Consider the following 23,779-nt stretch of genomic DNA (forward strand, 5'->3'; position numbering starts at 1 on the left):
ATCGACACAAAAATATAGGAGAGGAATTTAGCTTTATTACCTTAGTAGAAGATATGCTTGAGGACAAGCATATATCTAAATTTGGGGGTATGATAACTTGTAGAAATACAAGTTATTTATGCTACCTTATCTAGATATTGCAGCCAAAAGAGAAGGAATATGCGATGATTATATGAAAATAAGCTCAGAAATACAATAAATATAAATTATCGCAATTACACCCACTAACATCATCAAGATGGTAGAAGAAGATATTTTTACTCTGTTTTGCAGGAAACCAAGTCACCGCTTGCGATCAAGGCTCAACGAGAAACTGAACAACGCATCTCTGTTACATTGCACCCGTCAATCAACAACGAGGAGACGATTAATGCAATGACGACGCAATGCAACAGTCGATCTAGAGCTGAATTTCAATCGCATGCGGTAATAAAAACAACACCGCATGCAAGCAACAAATCGAAAAATGTAGCTGAGCAACGCAAACACGGAGGATTATGACACGTGTACAACTAACCGTTGTGCAGATTTGACGGTCTCATTGCATAACAGAAGGAATATTTATTCCTCCATCTTTGGAATTTCCATAACAAGAAGTGGGGTCCACAAGCCAAGAGTCAAAGCTTTTCACCTATAAATACCCCCATAGAATTCAGAGAAGATAGTGGATACGGGTATAATTGATTCAAGGGCTAATTAATGTTGGATTATTGAGAGAAAGGTTGAGCTGAGTACTGATCGAAAGAAATCCGGGAAGAGAAGAGTCAAGGTCATGAGGTGAGTCTCAGTGCGAATCTATCAGATCCTCACCGTGAAGCTCTGTGCTTAGATCCCTGTTATCGATTGAGCAAGCCTGAGAGGGAAGCTCATCCATTCGTTCACTCCATCCACACTGGCAAGCAAATCTCCGTCCAGATCGGCGCTAAGATGTTGGCGCTTGTTTGTATTTGTTTCTAACTCTATTTCATCAAGTGTATTTCATCTTCTTAATCTCTTCATTCACAAATCATGTATCAGACGCTTAATAGTTTTATTGAATGTCTCGATCACTTTCATTACCACTTTTATGTGTATTTCCGTTCCTCCATTAATCGATTTCTCCATGAAGTTTTCTTAATACCTTGGTAATTAATATGGACTAAACGAGTAACTTAATTTGTGCTAAATAGATAAATGTGTTTAGCTAAGGCATGCTAGACGGCATCTTCACCTGTGAGAGCAGAAGTGAAGATGTCATTCTAATGTCGAGAGAAGGTTAGAAGAATGCGTTTAACTAAAGCGAGTAGTACTTCCAGAGATGGAAGCAACCTTGTGTTCATTACGTTCCTCCCTGTTTCACCACAGAGATGTGGGAACGTGGTCGATCACCGAGAGGTGTACGCCAAGGGAAAAACGAAACAGTACTTATATCTTTAACTCAATTAAGGAACTTGCGCTGTTTATATTAGTTATCTTTTCTGTTTCTACTTCGTACATAAGACTTGTCACCGCATTACACGATCTTTGCATAATCTTCACAACCAACCTTGACCTCAGTATCTTGTCTCATGAAACTTGTATCTTGTATCATCTTAGCTTAGATTTACTTTATCGCAATTTACTTTAACGCAATTTATGTATTATCGCATTTTTACCGCTTTCTTTACTTCATCGCATGTTTAATTACTTGTACAAAAAATCTTTATTAATTTGAAAAACCCCTAGTCACATATATCACAAGCACAATGCAATAACCTAAAACAGTCCTTGTGTTCGACCTCGGATCACACCGAGAAACTTGCGGTGAAATTATACTTGGTTTCAACACAAGGAAACTTGTGACAACGTACAGCATACTACAAGAACATTTGTTAATAACGCATATCTAGAAGTAGTATTATATATCATCATCACATGAATTTTGCATGTCAAGTTTATGACGCATAACAAGTTTATGACATGGACTTGAACCTTGCGTTCATCATTGTATAGTTTATATCGTTACAAAAACCACAAACAATTATCTCATAATTGTTTTAATTATAAATAAATATAACTACTTATCATATTATATTTATAACCTATAGTTTTAATATCACATCATATACAACATTTAAACCGTAGTCCTTTCTCCTTTACTTGATATAAATCATATTTATATCATTTTCCTCCAATGTATCTCATACATTATGTCAACTATAGCATATACAGTTGAACCAGTTTAATCATATCATATATAATCAAACTCCCTCTTGTCAATTTGAACACTTCAAACTGACCCAAAAACTGATTCTCAACTTGAATCCATTGAGCTACCAAGGGGACCTTATGGACCTGTAGCTTAAAGCTCCAACAATACATGAATAGCTGACTAAACTCTTTAGCCACGAGATCCACGATCTATTAACTGCCGAGCACTCCACTAAAGACTGATAGCTGTATTCTTCTCACCACAGATATATTTATGTGTTCATCGAGTATAACCAGTCAACAGTACGATAACCCTTCATAGTTGCTCGTAAGTACAGTTGGGCCAATTTACCGTTTTGCCTCTACAGTTACATCTAATTCCTTAAGTACCACTGATCCCTCTAATGAACAATATCTCATAGTAAACTCTCGGGGCATGAGAAGGTGTGTGGTGCCACATCATTCAAGCCCCGAAATCAGCACTTCAAAGAGCAATCTATCTACTTACCACTGGTTCGAGGAAAGAGTGAATTCCATCTTGTGTAACTAAGTTCCCAGCTCCCCAATCAGACGAATCCCCAAAGTGGTAGGTTTGAGTCGGCAATCTGGCCACTCGCACCCATGCAAATAAAAGGACCGCCCTCAAAGGTAGGAGTTCCAAACTCACTCAGGATTAAGATCATATTACCTATATGGTCATCCTAGTGAAATGAAGTCTATGTCATGAATGACGTTATATAACGAGCTAAACACTTCGTGGTCCGGTCTTATACAAACTCCTTTGTATAGAAGGCCCTCGCTCGCATGTCTCCACGTGAATGATTAGGTTCAGACCATCTCTAGCACATCAAAACACTTGTAACAATCTACAAAGCGGGCTGCATCCGTAGTGTAACCAGGATAACAATATACAAACCATTTTGGTTATCACTTAAGGCATGATCCACCTGTATATCTCCACCATGCTTAAGTTATAACGACAACCAGGGATCTTAGTTTATTGGTTGGTGGTAATGCAAATAAAACATCTCATGTTTCATAGATAACAATGAAGAAAATATCTCATTTTATTATATCACAAGCGTTTGTTCAATACATGTGTTTACAAACTATAGGACCCAACGAGAGTTTAGGGCATCATTCCCAACAATTAGCACATGTGTCGGACATCTCCAAATTCTGAAGTGGTGTAAACTACCTTTACGATCTCTCCAAAGCTCAAAAGGTGTTTCAGAAACACTTTTTGATGGAACATTATCCAAAATGTAAATTGTGTGTTCATTCCTAAGCTCCTATCTCCCGATTATGTGTTCTAATCTGGATCTTCCGAGCCTAGATTCTAACCTGACCTTCCCAAGTCTAGATCCTGTCCTTAGACTACCCTCCCGAGTATCTCTAATGGACGAATGAAGCATACATAATACAAGATAATTGCAAGAATGAAGATTCCCTAGTTGTGCTAGCTAAATGCTTCTCAACCCATTCAACTGATTTAGCTACTCATGGTGAATAACAGAGAGTGAATAGATATAGAGAAAGAAATTCCATTCTTATAAATGAGTTGAGTACAAAATAACAATGGAAGTTAAAGGTAGAGAGCCTGGTAGTAATTCCTTGCTAACCAAGGCTTTTTACACTGAATTCTCTATTCTGTTCTAAAGATGTTCCCGCTTCCGCAGGCGTCGGCCCTCTCTCTATCCTTGAAGCTTCCAGCACTTTCCCAAGCTTATCAGAACAATCTGCCGGCACAACTTCCTCCCTCGCATCCGCCTTAAAATGAAAGAAAACTAAGAACAAAAGCGTGCGAACTGAAGTATGAAATCTCTAGCTCCTGAACTCGTGAACCCCTTCTCTTAAGAATGCCCTTGGTATTTATAGAGCATCCATGGTGAAGGGTGGCTTCTCTCTTACGGTTGTATAGATGGGACGACTTTAATTCCTGACTGATGCACCGAATATTTGTCACCGAAAAAGCTGAATGTACTTTGTGACCATTATTGACTGTCAACTTAATTCGAATTCGACTGTCATCAGTTTTCTGTCCCATCGCGATTAATTAGCCTTTCACCCGGATGCGTCCACCATTGATTTTTCTTCATTGATTTTTTTCTGACCTTGCGCTGATCCAAGTGCCTTGCCTTCGTTTTGGCTTGCCCCCAGGGGTGTCATACAGACATCCAACTACGAGCAATGCACTCTTTCTCAGACTAAACTCATGCCTATATGGCAGTGGAGTTGTAGCCTGATAATGGGCAGAATTGCACGTTATCATAGTGCTAAGTATTAAACAATGTTGGATTGCGTTGATGAAAAATGATAAATTGCGTCCATTAAGCATAAAATCTATAATATTGCTGTCACGTGCGTCAGTGCATTGGAACTATTGATTTTTGTATCTTTTTGTGCAGAATAGGTGTTAATGCATTGCAGAGATTGCGATTATAGGAATTCATCGGTCGAGTGCAACTTCACCGCAAGACTTTGCGTTGATCACGCTCGCAAATATTCACCCAAGTAGAATCACCGCAACATGGTGGGCGCATCCGGATGAAAGGACAATTAAGATCGATGGGACAGAAAGCTGACAGCAATCCGATCCAAATTAAGTTGACAATCGATAACAGTCACAAAGTATATCCAGCTTTATCGGTAACAATTATCCGACGCATCAGTTAGAAATTAAAGCTGTCCCATTTGTACAACCAGGAAAGAAAAGCCGCCTTTCACCTTTTGATGCCCTATAAATACCAAGTGCATTCTTCAGAGAAGGGGTTAAGCGGTCGATTAGTTCACCATTTTTAGTTCCTGCCTCTGTTCACAGTTTTCTTCACTTTTTTAAGGCGGACGCGAGGAAGAAGTTGTGCTGGTAGATCGTTCCGTCAAGCTTGGGAGAGCACTGGAAGCTACTAAGATGGAGAGAGGGCCGACTCCTGCGGATGCGGGAATATCTTTAGTGCAGAATATTGATTCTAGTGTAAAAAGCCTCGGTCTGCAAGGAATTGCTACCAGGCTCTCTACCTTAACTTCCATTAGCATCTTGTACTTAACTTATATATAAGAATGGAATTTCTTTCTCTATACCTATTCATTCTCTGTGATTTACGCATGAGTAGCTAAATTAGTTGAATAGGCTGAGAAGCATTTAGCTAGCACAACGAGGGAATCTTCATTCTTTGTGATTATCTTGTTTATATATGCTTCATTCGTCTATTAGAGATATTCGGGAGGGTAGTCTAAGGGCAGGATCTAGACCTGGGAAGGTCAGGTCAGAATCTAGGTTTGGAAGAACCAGATTAGAATGCATAAATGAGAGATAGACGCTGAGGGATAAGCACTATTTGTTATCAACGCATCGTATGCATCTTAGCAATAAGATATGATTGTATGCGGTCACCTTGCTTTCATGCATTTTGCATCAACGCATAGGACAAGAATAGAGACTTAGGAATAAGCTCTATGGACATTTTGCAGGCAACATTTGCATCCAAGATTTAGGAGCATCGCATTTACATTGGAAAATGACTTGCAGTGCATGGTAGTAACATGGTCGCATAGTCTGACGTATTCCCAAGTAACACTAGCTAAAGATCTTCTCAACTTGTTCATCGCATCTATCAACGCAACTTTGTTTCTCAAATCTGTCGCATTTATTTTATTTCTTTTTATCAACACAACAATAAACCAACCACCTTATTTATTTACCCGGTTACCGCAAAGTTTTCATAAGAAAACTATCAACGCAAACTATTTTCACAAGTCTCTGTGATCAACCCTGGACTTACTAGGAAACTCAGGGGAATTTATACTTGAATTTCGCTAGGGAAACTTGAGTGCATAACGCAACCCATTAACGCATTTCATCCATATTTCCATTCAATAAAATAACGCATCAATGTCATTTATTTATGTGTTGATCCTATTGACTTACTTTCATTTTGGCTTACCCCCATGTGTGTCATGCGGACATCCAACTACGGGTAAGTGCCTTTCACAACTTAACTCTTATAAACATGGGTTTCCCATTGCGTTGACAGTGGAGTTGTTATTCTCAAAAAAAAAATTTTATAGAAAATAGCAAGGTCGAAAATAAATACCTCACCCCCAAATTTAAAATGTGACAATGTCCTCATTGCCAAAAGATTAAAATAAGTCATGCGATGGTCATAGAATGCGTTGTAAAGAGAATTTGAAAGAAAGTTAGCAAACCCCCAACTTCTAGAAATATTTTATGAGGTGACTTTCTCAAGATTAAGTTGACTCGTATATATGAAAGAAATAGAAGCCTATTTTTCATCATTGAAATCATACTTGGCAAAGAGACAATATGCAGTAAGCTACTAAATTTATTCATGTCAAATGATTAGGGTGATAAAAAAGGATGTGGTGATAAAACTTTGAAAACTAAAATGCAATGTGATAGCGCAAAATTAAAAATAAAGATAAGGAAGAATACACCCCCAAATTTTGCGTTGTCGCCCACATTGTGTATTGACGCATCCATCTTTGCGGAGATCTTTCTTATCTCATTGGATTGCAGTGATAGAGTGAGATCATTTGCTTCTTCATGTAACATCTTCGCAATCCTGTTCCTTAATCGTTGTAAACAAACAAAGAGAGGGTCAAATGATTTAAAACAAAACAACAAGTTTTTTTTTTCGAAAGTAAAAATGAGTAAGATGCAGATAGCTTAAATAATAGTAAAGTGACGAAGGGATAAGTGTTCAAGAGTCAAGTAAGGGTTGTCCGGGTTTTTTAGCTTCACGAAGGCTTTTTCTGGCTGGAAATCACCTCTGCAATATGCTTTAACTCATTGTCCATTAACCTTAAATGTACGGCTGCCATCCTTAGTGATCAGCTCCACCGCACCATGTGGAAATATTTCTTTAATGATGAAGGGACGGGACCAGCGGGATTTTAATTTTCCTAGGAAGAGCCACAGTCTTGAATTGAAGAGTAAGACCTTTTGCTCGACTTGGAGGTTCTTACCGCATATGCGTTTGTCATGCCAGCGCTTGGTGTGCTCCTTATAAATCTTCGCATTTTCATATGCGTTAATCCTCCATTCTTCTAACTCGACCAGTTGCATTTTTCGCGCTTCTCCTACTTTCTTTAAGTCAAAATTCAGCTTCTTTGCCGCCCACAGTGCCTTATATTCCAGCTCCAAAGGCAAATGACATGCATTTCCAAATACCAACGCATATGGGGACATACCTATTGGTGTTTTAAATGCGGTCTGGTATGCCCATAACACATCATCAAGCTTTGTTGCCCAATCTGTTCGTGAAGGCCTTACTACTTTCTCAAGTATCAACTTAATTTCTCGATTGGACACCTCGACCTGACCATTCGTTTGCAGATGGTATGCGGTGGCCACTTTGTGGAGGATGTTATACTTGCGTAGTAACTCCTTGATATTGAGATTGACAAAGTGGGATCCTTCATCACTTATGATAGCACGAGGAGTGCCAAATCGAGTGAAAATATTTTCTTCATGAACTGGGAGACTACCGCCGCATCACTTGCGGCTCATGCTATTGCCTCCACCCACTTAGAGACATAATCGACGGCTAATAAAATATAGTGTTTACCATTCGAAGGAGGGAATGGTACTATGAAATAAATCCCCCATACGTTGAATAATTCTAACTCTAAGATAGTGTTCATTGGCATTACGTTTTTCCATGAAATCTTGCCTGTGCGTTGGCACCGATCACATTTCATTGCATAGTCAGCCGCATCCTTGAATAATGTAGGTCAAAAGAATCCACTTTACAAAAATTTGGCTGCGGTGCGCTGCCCTCCAAAGTGCCCACCATATGGTGAGTCGTGACATTGTGACAATATGCGTTGTTGAGCAGCATTTGGCACGCATAATCGAAAAATCTGGTCTGCACCTCTTTTATACAGATTCGGCTCATCCCAATAATAATGTCTACATTCATGCTTGAGCTTCTTCTGTTGATGGTAGGTGTAATCTTCAGGAAATTGTTCATAAACCAAATAATTGACGATGTCCACGTACCAAGAAAATTATTCTATGTGGAATAGCTGCTCATCCGGGAATATGGCACTCACCTCAAGCTCGTTGCGGTCAACCTTAGGATTTTCAAGTCTAGACAAGTGATCCGCAACTTGATTCTCTGTCCCCTTCCGGTCGATTATTTCTATATCAAATTCTTAAAGGAGGAGAAACCATCTGATTAACCTCGGCTTTACGTCCTTCTTTGTCATTAAGTATTTGATCATCGAGTGATCCATGTGGATAAGTACCTTTGTTCCCAATAGATATGCCCAAAATTTTTCCAACGCAAAAATCACAGCCAAGAGTTCTTTCTCTGTGGTGGTATAATTTGTTTGAGCAGGGTTTAATGTTTTACTTGCATATGTGATGAGATGCAAAATTGTTTTTCTCTTTTGCGCTAAAGCTGCTCCCATCGCATACCCGCTTGCGTTGCACATGATTTCAAATGGTAGTGTCCAGTCCGGTGCAATCAACACGGGTGCGGTAATCAGCGCATCTTTCAAAACTCTGAATGCGTTGAGGCAGTTGTTGTCAAACTCAAATTTCCTATCCGCCTCTAACAATGCACTCAGTGGTCGTGCTATCTTAGAAAAGTCTTTCACAAATCGTCTGTAGAATCCAGCATGCCCCAAGAAGCTTCGCACATTCTTCATGCTGGTTAGAGGTGGAAGTTTTTCAATTGCTTTAATCTTTGCTTTGTCCATCTCTAACCCATCCCGGGAGACCTTATGTCCCAACACTACGCCTTCCTTAACCATGAAACGGCATTTTTCCCAATTGAGCACCAGATTCGTCTCTTCACATCTCTTCAGAATCTTCTCTAAATTGGCTAAAAAAACTTCATAAGTGTTCCCATAAACAGAGAAGTCATCCATAAATATTTCCACGGAGTCCTCGAGATAATCTGAAAAGATAGCCATTATGCACCTTTGGAACGTGTTTGGCGCATTGCAGAGGCCAAACGGCATGCGGCGAAAAGAAAATGTCCCATATGGGCAGGTGAATGTGCTTTTGTCTTGATCTTCAGAAGCTATCATGATTTGATTGTATCCGGCATAGCCATCCAGGAAGCAGTAGAAGTCATTCCCTGCTAGTTGGTCCAACATTTGATCAAGGAATGGCTGAGGGAAATGATCTTCTTTGTGGTCGCATTTAGTTTGCGGTAGTCCGTGCATATGTGCCATCCAATGATGGTCCTTTTGCGGTATTAATTCGTTGTTCTCATTCGTGACTACCGTCATTCCACCCTTCTTCAGCACACATTGCACGGGGCTGACCCACGTGCTATCTACTATAGGATAGATAATGCCCACATCTAGCCATTTGATAATCTTCTTCTTGATGAACTCCTTCATCGCAAGGTTGAGTCTGCATTGATGTTCAGTTGTTGCTTTATGGTCATCTTTAAGACGAATGCGGTGCATGCAGTACGCAGGGTTGATTCCTCTGATGTCGGCGAGCGTCCAGCAATTGCTCGCACATGTTTCTTGAGAATGCTCATCAAAGCATTCTCCTGTTCTTCGTTGAGCGCAAAGAAAATTATAACTGGCAGCTTCTCATTCTGCCCCAAAAATGCGTACTTTAGATGGGTTAGTAGGGTCTTCAATTCAAGTGTTGGTGGCTCCACTAGGGAAGGTTACGTTGTTTTTCATTCTTCTTTTCTGTTAGCTCTACTTCTTACTTTGTGATCATTTCTTCTTCCTTGCTTGTTTTGTTGTGATCGCATTATAGGCAGCAACGGATGCGCTGGCATCCTCTTCCTCATACTCTTCATCAAGCTTTTCTTCTTCAATTGAATTATGGTCATCATCAGGGTCATGTAGGTCTTCTTCATCCGGAAACTTCATGGCACAAATTATATTAAACTTGAGCTTCTGTCCATTGATACTCAAAGTGATTTCTCCTTTATACACATTAATTTAAGCACGACCCGTTGATAGAAAAGGATGCCCCAAAATGATGGGCACATCTTTATCGGCCTCATAGTCTAAAATGATGAAGTCAGCTGGCTGGATAAATTTGTCGATTGTTATCAGCACATCCTTCACCTTTCCTTTTGGATGAACCAGAGATCTGTCGGCCAGTTGGAGAGTCACTGTTGTGGGCACAAGTTTCCTCATATTTAGCTGTCTAAAGATTGACAAAGGCATCAAATTTATGCAAGCCCTCAAGTCACACAAAGCTTGCCCGATGTACAATCCTTCTATGGAGCAAGGAATAGTAAAGCTCCCAGGATCGCTCATCTTCGGTGGAATTATTGATTTGGAACTTTGCGTTAATGCCACCGTGGCAAATTTTTCAGCTCCCCTCTTCTTATTACCATATCCTTCAGAAACTTGGCGTAGGCAGGCATTTCCTCAATCACTCCAATGAAAGGAATGTTAACATGTAATTGCTTTAACATAGATAAGAAGTGTTGCTACTGTACCTCTTCATTCTTTTTCTTCCTTAGTCTCTGTGGGAAAGGTGGTAACTGAACTTTCACGTTTCCCATTTCAGTTAGCTTTAAGGTCGATGCAACCTCCGGTTCTACTGCTTCTTTTCTCTTTCCTCTTCTTGCGTCACCGCAATCTCAGGTTCAGCCACAATGGAAGTTGTTCTACTAAGCTCCTTCTTTTCTCCCTCCACAGTCTTCCCACTACGCAATGTCACAACCTGACATTGCTTCTTACCTGATCCCCCCGGGTTGTGTGGAAGTTCGGTTGAACTTGGCAGAAACCCTTACGGTCTACTTTCCAGCTCATTCGCAATCTGGCTCATCTGTAATTCGAGATTGTGGATGGACGTAGCCTGACTTTGAAGCACGGTTTCATTTTTCTCTATGTATTGCTTCAATAGGCTCTCCAAAGAAGAGGATTGTGGTGGTCGTTGCGAGCTACTTGCTTGATTTCTCGGTTGACCGTTGTTGCGTGGAAAGAATCCCGGTGGCCCTTCTTTTTGCGCCACAGGTTGGAAATTTTTTTGTTGATTCTTCCAAGAAAAATTGGGGTGGTTCCTCCACCGAGGGTCGTAGGTGTTTGAAAAAGGGTTATTCTTTACAAAGTATACAGATTATGGATTTTGCGGGCAATCTTCCATCACATGCCCATCACCGCAAGTCGCACACCTTGCGGTGTTTTGACTGATTGCGTTGATTTGCCCAGTTTGCAGTGTTGGGCTGCTGATCACAATTCCTTGGATTAAACTCATCATTGCGGTCATCTGGTTTTGTAATGAAGCAATAGCACCGTTATTTGCATCAGTGTCTTTGAGTCTCAATCTCTGGTCACTCTCTCTTCAATCTTCATGGTTCTTGGAGATGTGATCCAAGATATTCTTCGCCTCATCATATGTTTTATCAAGCAAACCACTAGCGGCTGCCGCATTGGCAGCGGTTTGCGAAGCGGGATTCAAACCATGATAGAAAATTTCCATTTGAAGGCATTCTAGCAACCCACTATGTGGACAGTCCTAAACCAACCTCTTAAACCTCGCCCAAGCATCGCTGAGCGATTCATCCATGTCTTGTTCAAAATTTGTAATCAGTTTCCTTCGTCTGACGTTCTCGGTAGGTGGAAAATACTTCTTCATAAACTTCTCCACTACCTGCTCCCAAGAAGTGATCTCTCTCGGTTCGAGAGAATAAGCCCATTTTCTAGCCTGATCACAGAGAGAAAATGGGAACAACGTTCGAACTTCCTCGGCAAAGATGTTCGGGAACACAAAAGTATTGCAGATTTCAATAAAACTTCAGAGGTGGGCGTGCGGGTCCTCGCCATGCCTTCCTCCGAATTGGCCTACGGTCTGGATCATCTGCAGCATCACCGGCTTCATTTTGAATCGGCTTCCGTCGAAGGTAGGCCTCATGATTCCCAGAGAGAAATCATAGAGGTTTGGCGATGCATAGTCCCTGATGGGTCTATTACGATCGTTTGCCAAAAGAATTGGATTCGCCATGACATTGTTATCATTTGGTGCTCCATTTCTAGGTTGCTCCGCCATCTCTTCTTTATCTGACTGTGGTTGTTGTTGGCGGTCTCTCAATCTCCTTCTAACTGTTCTCTCAATCGTCGGGTCGTAATTCGCAAGAGAATGAGAGTCTGCAAAGAAATCAAAAAAATTATCGTTACCAATCTATTTTGCCGAAGTCCCCAGCAACGACGCCAAAAACTTGATGTTTGGTTTTATGAAGTGGAAATGTGGATGCTATGCATTGATGAAATTGCGTTGTGCACTCAAGTTTCCCCAGCGAAATCCAAGTGTAAATTCCTCTAAGTTTCCTAGTAAGTCTAGGGTCGAACACAGGGACTTGTGAAAAAAGAATGCGTTGGTAATTTTTATGAAGAACTTTGCATTAATCGGATAAATAAATAGATTTTTGGGTTTGTTGTTTGCGTTGATGAAAAAGAAATAAATAAGGGCGACGGATTTGAGAAAAGGCAGTTGTGTGATAGATGCAATGAGTATGCGATGAACGAGTTGAGAAGATCTTTAGCTAGCGTTACTCAAGAATGCGTCAGACTACGCGATCATGTTGCAACCATGCACAGCAAGTCATTTTCCAACGTAAATGCGATGCTCCTAAATCTAGGACGCATGTGTTGAATGCAAAAGTGTCCATAGAGCTTATCCCTAAATCTCTACTCTTGTCCTATGCGATGATGCAAAATGCATGAAAGCAAGGTGACCGCATACAATCATATCCTATCTCTAGGATGCATGCGATGCGTTGATAACAAATAGTGCTCATTCCTAAGCTCCTATCTCCCGATTATGTGTTCTAATCTGGTTCTTTCGAGCCTAGATTCTAACCTGACCTTCCCAAGTCTAGATCCTATCCTTAGACTACCCTCCCAAGTATCCCTAATGGACAAATGAAGCACACATAAACAAGATAATCGCAAAAAATGAAGATTCCCTAGTTGTGCTAGCTAAATGCTTCTCAACCCATTCAACTGATTTAGCTACTCATGGTGAATAACAGAGAGTGAATAGATATAGAGAAAGAAATTCCATTCTTATAAATGAGTTGAGTACAAAATACCAATGGAAGTTAAAGGTAGAGAGCTTGGTAGTAATTCCTTGCTGACTGAGGCTTTTTACACTGAATTCTCTATTCTATTCTAAAGATGTTCCCGCTTCCGCAGGCGTCGGACTTCTCTTTATCCTTGAAGCTTCCGGCACTTTCCTAAGATTACTGGAACGATCTGCTGGCACAACTTCCTCCCTCGCGTCCGCCTTAAAATGAAAGAAAACTAAGAACAAAAGCGTGCGAACTGAAGTATGAAATCTCTAGCTCCTGAACTCGTGAACCCCTTCTCTTAAGAATGCCCTTGGTATTTATAGAGCATACATGGTGAACGGTGGCTTCTCTCTTACGATTGTAAAAATGGGACGACTTTAATTCTTGATTGATGCACCGAATATTTGTCACCGAAAAAGCTGAATGTACTTTGTGATCGTTATCGGCTGTCAACTTAATTCGGATTCGACTGTCATCAGCTTTCTGTCCCATCGCGATTAATTAGCCTTTCATCCGGATGCGTCCACCATGTTGCGTTGACCAAGTTACGACGATTCTTCTCGAGCGAATGTTTGCAAGCACGATCAACGCAAAGCCTTGTGGTGAAGTTGTGCTCAACCACTGATTTCCTATGATCGCAATTCTTGCATTGCGTTAACGCATATTCTGCACAAAAATACAACAATCAACAGTTCTAATACGCTGAACGCATGCGACCGCAATATTATGAAATTGATGCTTAATGGACGCAAGTTAACATATTTCATCAACGCAATCCAACATTATTTAAGAACTTAGTACTATGATAACATGCATTTCTGCCCGTTATTAGCTAACCGAAGGGAAAAGCCGATTGGGGCAAAAACTAAAGCAATTCCTATCCATTTCTGAAGTTCACCCTGATATTGACCAAATGCACAAACAATCCAAAGGTCACTCCTAGGGTGCCTCAAGGCTATGCAAAATGATCTCTCGATGGAAACAAATGAAGGAGATCGTAAGACATGTTATAAACATCTTTCTCTTACTTACTATAAATATTTTCTCCATCCACTTTGATATTGACTCTGCAAATATCATCCGAAGGAGGACACTCTAAGGGTGCCTCGAGGCTGAGCATGAGTCACATAGTGTGAACTTTAAAGGAGAACGTGAATGGAAAAACAACATATCATACATATCTTTTTCCTCCCACTAACTATTTTAAAACCTAGTGTTTATTACTTAGGTAATGTCGGCTAATAAATTTATCTAAGTCCATTGTTAAATTGGCCCAACATAACTCTTATATTGAATAGTTTAACAATATACGATTCTTGTTTATTGAACACTTTAATAAAATTAATCATTTATTACATGCTTATAAAGTATTTGTCTAATTCACCTTCCAGATCGATTCTCAGATAAAGGTGTCTTCTCATCAGCTTAAATACCCCAATCCTAGATAGAACCTTCGTTAGACAAAGGTTCCTTATACATAATTATTTTATAAAATTAATCTTTTATTCTTTTCAATTAATCCTATTAAAAGAAAAATAAAAGATTAACCCCTTTCTAATCATATTAGAAATGAGTTTTGGTGAATTAATTTTAAACCATTTAAAATTAACTAAGACCTACGTTTGCATGCAACTCTTAAATATAGATTTTAATCTAATTCATTAAACTTATTACAGTTATTAAATAATGAAATATTAGAACTTATACTCCCATGCATCTAATGACATTAATTAAATATAACATTTATGTATAAAATGTAATGTCATGCTCAATGCAATTTCATTTTCATCATATAATATAACACTTATACTAACCACTAATGAAAATAAAACCAGATCCATCGTACATATATAACAATTATATTAAAGTATGATACATAGATATGTTTAATTAAACATGCATTATATAATATAATATTTATATTAAATATGATGCATGTGCATGCTTATAAGATCATGCAACTATATAATTTAACATTTATATTAAATATGATGCATGATTAATATTTATCGTAAGGTGAGATTTTAAAACTATATGGCATATATTATGAAACATATAATATTTAATCATACATCAAATACAAAATTAAAAAAAAAACAACAAAAAAATTGACTGAACTTTGGCACTTTAAAAAATTAGTTAAATTAATATAATCATATCATATTAATTTAATTAATTAAAATAACAAATATAAATAAATAAATAAATAAAACTACTGTTGAAACTGCTCCTGAGAATCGAACCACGAATTGGCGGCCAACTGCACATGCTCGTAACACGTAGAGCATTGAAACGTTGGGCTGAGCACTTGGCGTAGGGTAATGCTATGCTCCTCGCAGTGTTGTAATTCTCGACATTAGCATTGCTACGCTATTGTCGAGCATTGCGACATGGGCCTTCTGTGTCGCAACATAAAGCACAACATTGTAATGTTATGCCTTTATGCTCTAGCACAGAACGCATGTTCCTACTTCGTTCTGAGTTCGTTTTGCTCTGATTTTTATCTTCTCTCCTCAGCAACTCTTGCTGAAGCCTCAAAACACGGACTTACAAACTCGATTGCATAAAATAAACGTCCAAAACAATGGGTCTTACTGTTGGGATTGGTATCCTAATTCTCCTGAAGTCTCGTTATTTGTAATGATACACATTGTTTGATGAATCAAATAATTGTTATTTCATTCTTGCATTTACTCATATCCAATAAACAAAGCTACATGGTTATCTTATGTGAACTTAAGTATATATATGTGATATACAAGTGAATCATGCCTTAAGTGATAACCTAAATAGGTCTATAGTATAAGGATTAAGGTTGGATACCTGATCCTAGAGACACTACGGATACGACCCGCTTTGTCGAGGTTTGCAAGTTTTGTAAACTACTACAAATGGTAGATCTTAACCATTCATGTGGAGACGTGCGAGTGGTGGTGTCCTATATAAAGAGTTTGTATAAGACCGGACCACGAGATGACTAGACTCAGTATATAACGCCGTTGATACTAGAGATTTAAATCTCACCTAAACGACCATAGGTGACACAACCTCAATCTTGAGTGTTTTGGGAACTCCTGCCTTTGAGGGCAGTCCTTTTGATTAGTATGGGTGAGAGTGACCAGATTGCCAACTCAACATGCCTACCTTTTTGGGGACTTGTCTGATTTTGGAGTTGGGAACTCAATTCACAAGATGGAATTCACTCCTTTCCCGAAGCAGGGATAAGTAGAGGGATTACTCCCTTAAGGGCTGATTCTGGGGCTTGAACACAGTGGCCACAATTCTCTTTGGAAGAGAAGACTCAGTCATAGTAGGACTATGATTTATGTTCATTAGAGGGATCAATGGTACTTAAGGAGTTAGATGTAACTATAGGGGCATAATGGTTATTGGCTAAGTTGTACTTACGAGCGATCTATGAAGGGTTGTCGCACTTCTGATTGGTTAAGATGGACACATAATATATCTGTGGTAAGGAGACTTTAGCTGTCGATCTTTAGTAGAGTGTCTGGCAGTTAACGAATGATGGATCCCGTGACTAAAGATTTTAGTCAGTTATTCATGTACCGTTGGAGCTTCGAGCTACAGGTCCATAAGGTCCCCTTGGTAGCTCAATGAATTCAGTTAAGGATCGGTTCTTGGTGTTGATTTGAAATGTTCAAATTGACATCGATTATATATGATATGATCAGTATGATGTATAAGATATATCTAGTGGAGGCTTAATGTAAATGAGATTTGCATTAAGTATCATGGAATAGAAAAAGAGCTATGATTTATATGTTTCATGAGATAAAATATTAAAACTATAGGTTATAAATATAGTATAGTTAGTTATTGTTTATATTTATAATAATATTAATTATTGGATAATTAAATCTTTTTCTCTAATAACCATTTGAGTGGGAGGTTATTGGTGGTTTCATGGTAACCATGAGATAAAGGAAAATTGTTTTCCTAATTTTAGTAAGTTTTACAAATATTGAAAAAATTGTTTTCAAGTTTCTCTCTCTCCAAAAATAACCTCACAGAAGTTGTCAAGTAAATAGGATTTACTAAGCGACAACTTGGAGCGAGTTAAACGATCGTGTAGTGTTTGTAGGTGACAAATACGCAGCTAAGTGATGAGCTAAACGATCGCTTAGCTTTTGCTAGACAATCACTTAGCTTTTGCTAAACGATTGGGCATCGACCTATATGATAGGTTCAGTCTTCTCCCACTTGCTCAATCGTTTATACGATTGTTATATCCCCTACCTTCTGTCTCAAACCAAGTTCACACAGAGCCCACCCTCTGGATTCTCACATCGAGAATACCAAGGTAGTCTTCTTGGTGGTGTCATATTCAACTCAACACCGTCGAGGTTCTATGGAGGCCGTTTGTGTTGTTGAGGTGTTCGTGACCTAGGCGATCGCTGAGTTTGAGTGTGCGGTGTTCATGCTGTGTAGCAGTCGCGTTGGACGAGCGTTCGAGGTTGCCATGTTCAAGCGTTCATGATCAAAGAGCGTGGAGATGAGTCTACAAATGTGTGTAGATTTCTCCTTGATTATTTATTGTATCATGCTATAATTTCTGTAATGAATGCATAACCATGTGTTTCTGTTTATGACTGTAATTGTAATGTTCATACATGATTGTAATTTGGAATAATCTTTCCACTGCTCATGGAAATCCTCGTGATCGATTTCCTTCACTTACAACTTTAATCAAATTTGAAAACATCAAATTTTGAAAACCAAAACATTCATGATACAGTAAACACCCACCATTTCTTTGATTTTTTTTTTCAAATTGAAAAACAAAATTCACAAGCTGCCTCTGGTATCAATCAAAGGAATAGAATTCCTGTGTGGAAGCGTGTGAACGCAATTTGGAACAACATAAAAAAACAGAGAAATTCATACACAATGAACAATTGGATAAACATTACAAATCTTTTATAAGCATGTTATCTACTGAAGGGAAGAGAGGAAGAATGATCACGAGGAAACTTGCCCTTGAAGACTCCTCTTCATGGTATTTCCTCTCCAAGTCACAAATAGTCTTCAACTCCTCTGTACGATCTCAACTTACAAAAATTCTTTTCCAACGAACAGGGCACCAGAAAAAAGGTTTCCTTGTTATTCTCCGACAAGGAACAAAAGATTGTGGGATCCTTGGTTCTTGGGAATGGAAATGAATTACAGTAAATTCTCTTGAGAGAGGTGGAGAGTGTTGCCTTTTTCATTCACTGTAACTATTATAGAACAATAATCCTCCTTCTCCAGATTTTTTCTTCTTTAACATGAGAGATATGGAGAAGGGGAGTTATAACCCCCTTCTTCCAATGCCTAATAACTCCCACAAGGTAGTTATTATTAATATTATTTTTATTAATTTAACATATATACTCTAAATCCCATTTAACATATACATATATAATAAATTAATAATATTAATTAATTAACAATTAAATATCAATATTTAATTTCATTTGAATCATATTCAAATTTTATCCTATAGTATTTATATAAATCACATTCACATATTATATAGTATTGTAAATCATATTTATAATTAACTATATATTATAATGTATCAACATACATTATATTAATTTGAATCTTATCCAAATATTTATCTCTTTTATTAATTATGAATCATATTCATAATTAACTATAATGTATCAATATATATTATATTAATTCCCTTATACATAGTATTAATTATAAATCAAATTCATAATTACCTATAATGTATTAATATGACATTATACTTTATAGTAATCATATTAATATAAAATTTCTCTTAAATAGTTTGAACATTTCAAATTATACCAAAACCATTTATTCCTTGATTTACCCTTAGTGAGCTAGCAATGATACAAGATCAATTAATTAAACTTTTTAATTAATTAACCAATATTCATTAACTGCTGATCACTCCACCAAAGATTGATAGTTGCACTATTCGCACTGTATATATTTATGCAACCACGAGTATAACTAATCAATAGTAAGTTGACCCTTCACGAATTGCCTGTAACTAAAGTTGAGTCAAAGTAACGTTTTACCCCTGTAGTTACATCTAACTTCTTAAGTACCATTGATCCCTCTAATGAATAATTAGTTATAGTCCAACTATAAAGTAGATTCCTCTTGGCCAGTGAGAGAATGAGAGCCCTCATTGTTCAAGACCCAGAATGAGTCCCTAGGGAAGCAATTCATCTACTTATCATAGAACCGGGAAAGAATGAATTCCATCTTGTGTAGCTATGTTCTCAGCTCCCTACTCGGACAAATCTCCAAAATGGTAGGCATATTGAGTCAACGAATCTGGTCACTCTCACCCATATAGATCAAAGAATTTCTCTCATAGACAAGAGTTCACAACTTACTCAAAGATCAAGGTTGAATCACCTATGGTCATCCTATTGAAATGTTTATCTCTTCAAGTAATGGTGTTATAAAGAGAGATTAATCATTTCACCGTTCGGTCTTATATAGACTCTTTGTATAGAATACCTCCACTCACATGTCTCCACATGAACGATTAAGATCATATCATTTGTAACACTTTACAGCAACTATAACAATTACGTAGTGAGTCGTATCCATAGTGTCACTAGGATAAGGCACCCAACCTTATCCATATATTACATACCATTTAGGTTATTGCTTAGACATGATCCACTTGTATGTCAACCACATACATGTTTTAGTTACATAAAATAACTTTGGATCTTAATTTATTCGATTGAGTTAATGCATAAATAAAATAACTTTTGTTTTATTAATAACAATTTGTTTATACAAGTTTACAAACTACGAGAACAAAGAGATTTAGAACATCAATCCCAACAGTAACAAGACTAAGAAGATAACAAAGTTTGAGCCAAAAAATAGCACCCCAAACCCATTTTGGTCCTAGGGAAGAGGGTTAGTTGGGTCAGGCCTAAATCAACGTACTTGACCATGGCCAAGGTCGAGGCCCAGCCTAGCAAAATAACTAATAGAGCGTGTCTCTTGTGTGCCCCGTTCCAAAGCATCACCTTAGGATCAAAATTGGACTAAATAAGGTGTTTGGCCTCAACCTTAACCTGACTGAACATAAAATGGGACACACCCCTCAGCCTGGTGGATGGAAAATTATCCCAAAGCTATTCTGAAACTCTATTGAGACAACCTAGGTCGACCACTCCTATAAATACATTATTATAGCCTTAGGGAAAGTAAATCCATTATCCACTCATAAACTCTTAACTTGTTGTACTTTTCTCTCTGACTTAAGCATTAAAGCTTGTGTGGCGAGCACCACACCAATATGCAAGTCTTCTTATTTTGTAGGCTACTCTTTTTTCCGATCCAACAAATTTATCATTGTTGACACGTGAAGGCAAAGTACTTTGACCCTGTTTAAATTTTAGTATCAACATGAGCTATATATATGCCAAGTTCAATATAGTTCCAAGGACAACATATACAATTGACTAAAAAGTTTGATAGTCAAATATCTACTCATGTCGACTTTAAAAGAAAGAAAAGCTATATCTACGTGAATTTAACGCGTATTTGAAATACTCTCATCAATTAACCATTATTTTATATATTTGGTTTTTTTTTTTTTTTTTGTATTATTCTCCAATGATAATTATTTAATTCCATTAACATTAAATTAAGAGTTTGGAGATTAATTAAACCCCATTTGATAACTATTTCGTTTTTTATTTCTTGTTTTTGAAAATTAAGTCTATAGATACTATTTCTACCTTCAAATTTCTTCATGTGTTATCTGTCTTTTACCAATAATTTAAAAAAACTAAGCCAAAATTTGAAAACAAAAATAGTAGCTTTAAAATATTTTATTTTTATTTTTGAAATTTGACTAAAAATTTAACAAAAAGATACAATTCATTATAAAAAATTGAAAAAACATAAGCTTAATTTTGAAAAAAAAAACAAAAAACAAAAAGATTATAAAACGAGACCTTTTTTATTATTTTTTATTTTATTTTATTTTTTTTAAGATTAGAGACTAAATTGATAATTAAACTTAAATATGAAACCTAAAACTAATCCTTTTCTTCTCAATTTGAAGTCCAAATAAAGTTGAATGGAAGTTGTAAAGTTTTGTTTGAACAACGGCAAAAGAGCGAATATTATAATTATTTCTCCATTACATGATTTTTTTTCTAACACCTATTTGATCTTCTCTGTTTTTTTTTTTCTGGTTTTAATTTTTACAACTTGGATTTCAGTTTCGATCCCCTCATGAACTCATGGAAGAATCAAAGGCAAAGAGGAAAAAAAATAGCCCAAATTATTTTCATGGAGAATCCCACCTCAATTTCTCCATTAGTCTCCTCAATTCACTTCATCTTCTTCCTTCACTCCATTCCATCCATCTTCAGAATTAACTTACACACCCAAATTTTCAAAATCTACTTTCCCTTTTTATTCTCTGAAATTCCGCCTTTATACCGCCATGGATTTAGCTCCACCAGTGCAAAGTTGGAGCTTGCTCATCGGAAAAGAAGTTACAAGTCTCCTCTCCGCTGAAGAAATTATGCTCCTCCATTTTTGGAAACATCTGGGTTTGTTGTTGATACCCCTTCTGAAACTGCAAGTAATTGAGTTTCACGGCGGCGGAGGGCGGCGGAGATAACGCTCCAGTCATTAAATGGTACTGCTGGTGATTCTGCAGCACTCCGGGTGAAGAAATCCCCGCTGTTGGACTGTAATCTTCGTTTAAAATCGCGCTCGAATCGCTATCGGATGATCCATCTTTGAAATCGGGGAACAATGTCGCTTCTTCCATTGGTGCCTCTTCCCCTTCTCCGCCATTGCTGTTGAAGCTCTCGTAATTAAAGTCTTGGGACTCACTCGCCGGCGGAACAGAGAACTGATCCCCCCCAATTTCCGGCTTAGTTTGTTCGATCGGAGCATTTTCAGAATTAGCCGCCACCACCATTTCTTCCTCCACCGAAAGATTACTCTCTGAGTTATCTTCTTGAAGCTTTGTTTTCAGTTCCCGAATCTGCAAACACAATTTTACAGTCTCCATTATCACCAAATTTCTCATACTCGAAAAGAAAACAAAAGGGGGTTTCGTTTGGGGTTTGTAATTTTACCTGTTTGAGGAGAGTTTGATTATCATTTTGGAGAGTTTCAAAACTAAGTTTGAGATTCTCATAATTAGTTTTGAGAACGCCATAGTCTCTTTCTAATTGCTTAGTTTTCCATCTGGCTCGACGATTTTGAAACCAAACAGCAACTTGTCGAGGCTGTAATCCAAGTTCTCGAGCAAGCTTCACTTTCCTCTCTGGTTCGAGCTTGTTTTCAACTTCAAAATTCTTCTCTAGAGCCTTCACTTGCTCCACACTAAGTCGTCTTTTCTTCTCTGAAACATGCCCTGATTCTTCAACGCACCCTTCTTCATCAAACCCATCCAGCATAGACTGGAATTCTGTGGCGTAAACATGGTTACTGTTCTTGTTTCTTGGACTCTGTTCATGATCTGTACACAAAATTGGAAAAGGATTACTGAAAAATAAATGGAATCTTGCAAAACCCAGAAAGGAAAAAGGCTGATTGATTGATTGATCGACCATTCCATTGTGAACTGAAGTTTAAAAGTAGGAGGAGACAGAGAAAAAGAAACCCACATGGGTATGTCAAAAAATTACAAGTACAAAAACAAAAAAGGAGTGGAAAAGGAAATTGGTTTTTGATTTGCTTTGCTGTTTGAAAAGAAAATTTAAACCTGAAGATGGGCAAATGGAGATAAGTGCACCCAAGGAATCTGAGCCGACTGCTGGTCTCTTCATGATTGAGAATCAGCACAAAATTAAACACACAGAAAACTTAGAATATGATGATGATGATGATGATGATGATGATGATGGGTTAGTTTTGATTGTTGTTTATTTTAATGAGAAGAAATTTGGAATATGATATCAGTGGAAGGAAGCAATGAAGGCAAAAGTCCATTGTGTAATGAAAGAAAAAGAAGAACAATTTGTACAGTGTTGTTCACAATGACTGTACAAACACTTTCTTTTCCCCGATTCATCATCATTGTTGTTCAACATTTCTTCTCCCTCAGAGAAACCCATTTAAAATCCCTCAACTCCAAAATAGGAAGCTTATAAGCAGAAACCCAGAAGAAAAGAGGAATCAAATTAAGGAAATAAAAACAAGAAGAAACGGAAAAAAGAAGAGAAATGGGGAAGACGAGTGAAGCAAATTCACAACCCAGGTAGGCTTTCACACTTTCTCTCTCTTTAAATAAATCAAACTTGGGTTACAATTTGACTGAGGTTAGGTAATGCTGGAGTTTGGCTACGCAAATCGCAAATGAAATGAACTCTAAATTGCGATGCAAATGCAAATTTCTTCTCACCGGCTATTCCCTGTTCTTCTAAGCTTCTTTTTTTTTAATAATCAATATTAAAAAAAAAAAAAAAAAAAATCTTATACACATCCTTTTTTAAAACGGCTCGGCTCAGCTCGGCTCAAGCTTGGGGATTTGAGCCGGTGAAGATTTGGTTGGCGTCAGCGTATCGGGGGGCCGTCACAGCGGAATTGTCTCCGCAACCAATCGACAT

At 37.9% G+C, this 23,779-nt stretch overlaps 1 protein-coding gene and 1 non-coding gene across 2 annotated transcripts; one reads left to right on the forward strand and one right to left on the reverse strand.

The window, feature by feature from the left end:
* The first annotated feature begins 11,621 nt into the window (after positions 1-11,621).
* LOC120092252 (small nucleolar RNA R71) lies at positions 11,622-11,728 on the forward strand. Its single transcript, XR_005485962.1, has one exon. It is a non-coding gene; the product is annotated as a small nucleolar RNA R71 (small nucleolar RNA).
* A 9,572-nt stretch (positions 11,729-21,300) lies between these two features.
* Positions 21,301-23,578, reverse strand: LOC120091190 (homeobox-leucine zipper protein ATHB-6-like). The gene is made up of 3 exons (XM_039049090.2): positions 22,936-23,578; positions 22,304-22,689; positions 21,301-22,209 (listed from the first exon to the last, which is right to left on the reverse strand). The coding sequence occupies exons 1-3, from the start codon at positions 22,997-22,999 to the stop codon at positions 21,664-21,666; spliced, it is 996 nt and encodes a 331-aa protein (XP_038905018.1). The 5' UTR covers positions 23,000-23,578; the 3' UTR covers positions 21,301-21,663.
* Positions 23,579-23,779: the final 201 nt, after the last annotated feature.

Source organism: Benincasa hispida, chromosome 11, assembly GCF_027475165.1.
Source record: "Benincasa hispida cultivar pf3 chromosome 11, pf3_genome.v1.1, whole genome shotgun sequence".
NCBI classification, from domain to species: domain Eukaryota; kingdom Viridiplantae; phylum Streptophyta; class Magnoliopsida; order Cucurbitales; family Cucurbitaceae; genus Benincasa; species Benincasa hispida.

What these genes read in the sequence shown, in the direction of transcription:
- LOC120091190 (XM_039049090.2), bottom strand. Translation starts at nt 22,999, where the DNA reads ATGAAGAGACCAGCAGTCGGCTCAGATTCCTTGGGTGCACTTATCTCC. An exon ending in CTCCATTTGCCCATCTTCAG is followed by an intron (nt 22,690 to 22,935) that starts GTTTAAATTTTC and finishes TTTTGTGTACAG; the next exon opens with ATCATGAACAGAGTCCAAGA. An exon ending in ATCAAACTCTCCTCAAACAG is followed by an intron (nt 22,210 to 22,303) that starts GTAAAATTACAA and finishes TTGTGTTTGCAG; the next exon opens with ATTCGGGAACTGAAAACAAA.